Below are 7138 nucleotides of genomic sequence, written 5' to 3'. Positions count from 1 at the left end.
AACAATCAAGCATTTAGAGTTTTGTTAACTGTATTTTGCACTTGTAATCTTACAAAAGCATAATGTAATTATACTGTAATTATATATTTTCATTGACAAAGAACAAATCCAACAAGTCTGCTGTTGATTTTACAATAAAATACCAGAAAAAAATCTTTTTAAATGCATAAAAACATGTCAGCAAAGATGATGAACCAGAATCCTTAAAGTAAAAGGGCTGCACAAGTCATCACAAAAACTAATTTAGGATTTGGACTCCACACACTTCGCATTTTGCAAGTCTCTTGTTATGGCGTTGAATAAAGTCTCTGTAATCAAAGCTTATAATGAATGGCAGAGAAGCTGCCTACTGCAACACACCTGCCATGCTGAAGCTCTGTTTACCATGTTCGGTACACATCATTAACATTGGACAGTGCTGGCCCCTCCCATTCTCAGGTGAGGGGGGGGGGGGGGAGTGTATGGAAGAATTATTCAAGAGCGTATATTTTCTATTTGAGAGCAGGAGTAAATATCTTTGCTCTTAAAACTTTATGCATTTGTTCCCAAAGGAGCGGAGCATGGATGTGTATTGAGGGAGTGAGAATCGTGAGCCGGGCAGTGAAAAGACTTGCATTGTTCGTAAGTCTCAAACCACAAGTCCAAGTCTCAAGTTTTTAGGGTCCAAGTCAAGTCTAAGTCTCTAATCGTTGGGACTTAAACGCGACTCAAGTCCAAGTCTGGGTCACTGAAAAGGTTTTTCTTTATTACATTTCATTAAAGTTCATTGTGTGTATCAAATAAAGTTTTTAGTACGTTACCAATGTTTAGTTCAAAATGTGTTTTCTACAGGAACATGATGAGCCAGCCGGATGGGAACTGCACTCAAGGCCAGTTTCTGTAAGATAAGGTTAAATCTAGCTGCCAAGAAACTGCTTATGAGCAGTTTCTGTAAGATTAGGTTAAAATTAATTGCCGAAATCGTCATTTCTCCACATTCCTGTAAGTTTCCACGTTCAAGGGTAAAAAACAAGTATTCATTGTTCCTTTAAAGATATCGTAACCCCAGCAACGGCATTTTCATTGGTTCCTGTRTTTTGTGATATCTCCAGCAAATGATGTTGATTCGTTGTTTTACTTGTGATGCCACATTTACGTATTTTAATAAAAGACTGATCACGCCCACAGAGGTCAGAACTTCTCTGGACTTCACTAAGCTCTCGAGCAAAGTTGAGTAACGGGAACTTCTCCTCTTTGCAAAGTGAATCTTAAAAAATCTCATTTCGTCTCTGTTGTCATTGATTTAATGTTCGGGGGGTTGTTGTGTTTCTCTGAGTTCTAGGTTAAAAAAAACCGAACAGTCACGAATCCCCATCTCTGCGATCTGTGTTATATAATCATAAGCTTAAAAAAAACTACTGAAGCAAATAGTTCAGCAGCTACTGAGAGGGTCTCTGGCTCAGTCCCTGCATGGAGCAAACATACACATAATTTAACACAGTTTGAGTCCAAAAGTAAGATAGGAAACATTTTCAAAAATGTTTATTTGATAAAATATCTACATCTACTAAACTTAAGACTTTTAGTGATTGATTGATTGGTTGATTTTTTTTGATAAATAAACTTTTAAACTCAACTAACTTAAACTGATTCTAAAGTATCATCAAAATGTTAATATGTATAATAAAGCACTTATTTATTTACAAATAGATAAAAAAAATCTTTTCTACACTATAAAAAGGAATGAGCCTGTTGTGCAAAGATCCCCTCAGGAGTGATTTACTGACATCGTGTAAATATAATTTACAAACCTTCCATAGTTAACAAAATCTGCTGAACAGCACTTTGACCTTTTAAGGAAATTGTGAAAACACTGACATGTGACCTTTGACCCCTTTGACCCATAAATCTACGGATGTTGAAGCAACAGAAATCCTGCCTGACGTGACCCTACAGCTGCAGCACAGACATCCTTACAGTGAGGAACAGAAGAAGTCCTGAGTGAAAAGCAGAAAGAGGATAATATCATTATTGCACAACGAATGTTCACACAGCTTTCTAAACACAGCTCTCTGTGCTTTGGCAATGGAGCAACCAACTGTGCTGCTCGGCAGAGCTCACACTGCCTCTCTAATTAAAAGTGAAGCTTCCGTCTGGACAGATCAGCCCACAACAGACTCCTTCGAGGTCTCCTCCAGTAGCTTCCTGAGGTTTCTTTGAATCTAAGAGAAAAGAGAGCAACAAACATATGAGTCAATTAATAACCAGTCTAGTACTTGTAGTAATGTGTATTGCCCACTGTTTTTCATGAGTTATAGCCATTTTGGTTAAACCTTGTCGATGACACTTTGTTTGAAGCATATTGTGGGATTTCACAAAATGTGTAAACACTCAGGATGACTCATGGCTGATTCAGGATGACTTTCTGTTACAAACATCAAAATTCAGATCAATACCTGCACAACTGTAGCCATTTTTGTTTTTGCTAAGTTCACTTAGCTGTGGTGGCCATCTTGAATTGGGCTGAATCCAAAACATAATGGCTGTGTCTCAATTCAGAGGTTGCAGCCCAGGTAGGGCACATTTGTAGACCGGTTACGTCATTGCACTGTGCCGTATTGTGTCCCAACTGAGTCCCAAATTGTGGTTGTCCCTTTATGCGACCCACAAAATCCCAAAAATGTAGGCTGCATCTGCATATTCTACAAGGCTGACGATATTCCAGGATTCATTGCACCATCAGCAAACTAAAAAGGAAAACCTTCAAAAAAAATCTTTATGGGATACTGGAGCTAAACCCAATTTATTTTTATTTTTTGTGTAACATTTTTTTTATGTTCCAAATGAAGGCATTTAATATAAAACAGAACACTATGGTAACAGGGTCATGCAAACATTGACTAGACTGCCTCATTTCACAACCATTTTACGCAGCCTATGCAAACAGCTTACATGTATATATATACTGTATATAGTGTGTGTGTGTGTGTGTATCTTCTTAAAAACATAAAATACTTATAGTAATTGCAATTGTAGCATTGTGGTCTGTAAGGAAAAACTAACAGGACAGAAAAATTTGCCTTTAATGGTGCATGACAAAAAAAATTTTGGTGTCATTTAAATAATGCTAAATTTTATTAGCAATTTTAGTTTGTCTCTGATGTGTTTACTTTCTGTTTATCTGTGTTTACTAAAACAGATGAAACTAAAAACAAAATAAAACATATAAGTCAAGATTTTACCTAAAGCGCAGAATGATCTCAAAGTTTAATGCTTTTGCTCTTATATTTAGAGAAATAATGTTTGTTTTTTTTTTGTAATTATTATTCTTATTTTCCTTGTATGACTGAGCCAGGCACCTGGTTTTACATTTGTTTCCAGTCTGTTTGTTAAACTGAGCCAACCTGCTGCAGGGTTTGGCTCCATGTTTACTGTGCAAACATGAAATAGTATCTCATTTAAACTGTCTCACGCTGCCATATGGTTTATGTAACAACAAGTATGAACCCCTCTGAAACCACCTTTGTGTTCACACGTTTTCAGTTCACTTCTTTTTAAAACAACCCAATAATCCAGTTTAATGGATTATATCAGAGGTATTGTCGAAACCATGTTTAGTATTAAAGGCAAAGTATTCCTTGACAGAATGCATATGATAATTTTTAGATCAGTTTTAGACCAAAAAAACATCTTATGCTGAGAAGTTATTGCTGTTTGGTGAAACCTTGTAATTTAACTTTTGTGCATTCAAAGTGTTCAAGGTGTACCAGTGTTAAAAAGTCACAGTTAAGTAACTACAATTTTCCCATCATACCATTCCTGTGATTTCAGCATCTTTAAAGGAGATACCAAAGAGAAAGTCTGTCCTACCAGTGGCCCTGAGCTATCATTAAGAGGTATTTCCCTAAACCTTTATGCACATTAAAATGGACGTGGTTGGTTCCAGTGGATAACACAGTCGGTCATGTCTTGTTTAAAAGAAAAGCAACACTTTCTTTTCAAGATAATAGAGTTAAAAAAATGTTCACACCAAGCAACAAGAGTTAGCATGTTAGCTGGTAGGTAGGGTTGCCACCTTTAAGAAATTAAAATAAGGGACACCCACCACAAACCATTTAAAATCTAAATGTATATACAGAATTTATACTACTGATATTAAATAAAGTATGTGTTTATTTATCCATTCACTCAAAACCACAAAATAAAATCTATTTTAGAAGTCTGGAAGCACTGTGAGGATCATGTTCTTTGATTTCTCCAGTGCTTTCAACACCATCCAGCCGGGACTTCTGAGGGACGAGCTGGAGCTGTCTGGAGTGGACCACCACTGAGGTTAATGTCAACATGTAAATAGTCAGATATTTTTCGGACTATAAGCCGCACCCCCAACATTTAAAAAAAAAAACAGTACACCCAAAATTGTCGTCAAAAAAGTGAATTCAACATCACATTTATTATTTAAGAAAAAAGTTGGCTAGTTTACCGGTACAAAATAATAATAATGAAAAAAATAATTTCAAATGTCTTGACAGAAAATATTTTTCAGCTTATCTTAAGCTAAATGGGAAAATTTTAATTCAACAAGACAAAAAGCCATCACTTTTAGTTAATGATTGTCAATTTGCAGTGTTTTTTTTATATCAGAGTAAAAAAAAAACAACAAACCATAAAACTCTTGTAAAAAAAAAAGCGAGAGGTCTAGAATCAAAACATAAAAAGCAAACCTTTAGGTTTGGTTCAGAGGAATACGGTTCATTTAACTGACCGTATTTTGGTAGTTTTCTTTAACAGTTTCTGGTCCAACCAAACGTCTCATTCATCTTCCTCTGGCGCACTGAAACCATTGAAGTCCTCTTCTTCAGTGTCGGAGTTAAACAAGCTGAGAAAAGCTGCGTCACACAGCGGTATCTGTTCAGTGTTGCTTTCTGTGTCGCTGTCCTCCCGGGGTAATGCTGGCTCTGAAGCTGTGGTGCCCTCTTCGCGTAGCAGTCCAGCCTTTCGGAACACATTGGTGATGTCCTCTGAAAGCTTTTCTCGTCTTTTGGCACTGAACAAGTTCTTCCTGCTGCCGTCTCCAAAGCAAACCATTGATTCGGTCAGACTGAGCTTACGTGCAGTGGTTCTATTTCCCTCCTGTTGCGCAAGTTCGATAGCCTTCAACTTAAAAGTGGCATGATAGGAAGATCTTCTATTCTTTTCCATGATGAGCGCGTTTGAATTCGAAGAGAAATATTTTGTCGTGTCTGTCGAAGATTAAGCGTGTAGTGTCTGCTACTAGCTAAAACAAAATGGCACTTACGTCTTCTTCCTTTTATTTACGGCAACCACACTTCCGGCTAAAGAGCCCCCTGGTGGCTGAAGAAAAAAATCCACGTAGAAGCCGCACCGGACTATAAGCCGCATGGTTCAAAGTTCAGGAAAAAAGTCGCGGCTTATGGTGCGTTCACACCGAACGCGATTTCAGCGTCAGGAGCAGCAGGTTTACATGCAAAGTCTATGGTGGACGCGCTTCAAGCAACGTCGGGAAGTTCTGCGGCGCCTCAAGCGCGATTAGAGCAGCGCGATTTGAACGATTTGGACGATCTGAGCGTCGAACGCTCAGATCGTCCAAATCGTTCAAATCGCTGAAGTTGGGAAATCTGAACTTTTGCAGCTCGACGCGCAGCGTCAACCAATCAGAGAGACTCCACTGTGTGACGTAGCGACATATTTCCCGACGGGACAGTTTACTGAATGAGGTCCACTAACCTGAAACAGACGGAGCTCCTGCTCTTTAGCTAAAATGAGKKSCTGCAGTCGTGTCCTGATCCGCAGCAATGCGTGACAGCGACTCATCAGACTGAAAAAAATAGTCCTGAAAGCAGCTGTGAGCCTCTTCTCTGAATTATCTGGTGAATTAATTATGAATTAATTATCTGATGAGGTGACATGCTCTTGCTCTCTGTAAATAAAGCAAAGCCACTTCCTCGTCCGACATTAAACAGAGCCCGACAGAGGAGGGAGGGGCGTGGCGGCTGTCGCCGTGCGGCGCTTCAACAACTGTCCTGCGTCTGACCTCAAAGTGCACAAGCTTCAGACTTCAGCGTTGGCTGCGATTTTGAAGCTGAAATCGCGTTCGGTGTGAACGCACCATTATAGTCCGAAAGATACGGTACATTTAGTGATTTCTTCCTGACATTTTCTGCTCAGTGGTTTGAAATATTTTGCTAACAAACAAATACTCCTGCTTTTCAGCAAAGGCTGACAACAACAAACCTTCTCTAACTTGAAGAGGTTGGTAGACAGCTCCCCGTAGATCTCAGCACTCACTTCAACTTGTGACCTTTGGCTCCTGGGATTCCTGCAACAAGATTTATATCAAATTATCAAACAGAATCTGAACGCTTTGGATTTAAAGTGTATCTTCTCTGTAGGGGAAGGGGGATTAGAGAGCGGAGGTATGGCCAGGACGAGAGAACGTGACAGGCAGCTARCATTAGCATAATTGATGCTACATGGAGAGTGACCACAGTATCGCAGATAGTTACATCTCTGAACGTCTGAGGTGGAGGATTTTAACCCCACACCAGCCCCGGACAGAGGAGGAGGAGCGCTCCGACAGCCTGACAGAAAAAAATAAAAGCATACAGCTGCTCACGATCGCTAGTTTAAATCAGGAATAAAAGTAGTTTACCTGTATAAAGAGCCCTAAAAATCAATAAATTTTGCAAAAAATCCTTACAACTCGCACCCGCGGGGGGTGGTCAGCTGCGGACATGAAAGCGCTTGCTGCGAAGCAGGAGGAAAGGAGAGAGGAAAAAGTAACTTATTTCTAGAGGCAGAACAGGTTGGAAGATGGCTGTTTGATGTTATATTTATTGTTTTTTAAATCATCCTATAGGCTCTGACATGTTAGATAAATTTGAAAATGAGGTTTTTAAAATATCCGTAAGACTTGAAAAAATCCGTGAGATTGCTCTATACGTCCGTATACCTGCAAAATGATGTAAAATCTTTATAACTTACAGACAATCTGTACAAGTTGCTGCCTTTCTTTCCCCTCCTCCTCTCCTGCTGTGCATGACGTACTGCTGCTCTCTCTCTCTCTGTCTCTCTCTCTCTCTCTCTCTCTCTCTCTCTCTCTCTCTCTCTCTCTCTCTCTCTCTCTCTCTCTCTCTCT

General features: G+C 39.2%; 1 protein-coding gene across 1 annotated transcript in view; it reads right to left on the bottom strand.

Moving 5' to 3' along the window:
• Positions 1–1506: 1506 nt before the first annotated feature.
• LOC106530708 (GRAM domain-containing protein 3) overlaps positions 1507–7138 on the bottom strand; it is a 27006-nt gene continuing 21374 nt past the window's right edge. Inside the window, exons 13-14 of the mRNA XM_014026399.1 lie at positions 6235–6319; positions 1507–2201 (exon numbers count right to left, since the gene is read on the bottom strand). Of these exons, the coding sequence (XP_013881853.1) occupies positions 2142–2201; positions 6235–6319 (145 nt within the window). The 3' untranslated portion in view covers positions 1507–2141. The remainder of the gene's footprint in view (positions 2202–6234; positions 6320–7138) is intronic.

The sequence above is a fragment of the Austrofundulus limnaeus genome, unplaced genomic scaffold (genome assembly GCF_001266775.1).
Source record: "Austrofundulus limnaeus strain Quisiro unplaced genomic scaffold, Austrofundulus_limnaeus-1.0 Scaffold549, whole genome shotgun sequence".
Lineage (NCBI taxonomy): Eukaryota > Metazoa > Chordata > Actinopteri > Cyprinodontiformes > Rivulidae > Austrofundulus > Austrofundulus limnaeus.
Note: the sequence above shows the minus strand (reverse complement) of the source record. Positions and strands in the feature narration are given on the sequence as shown.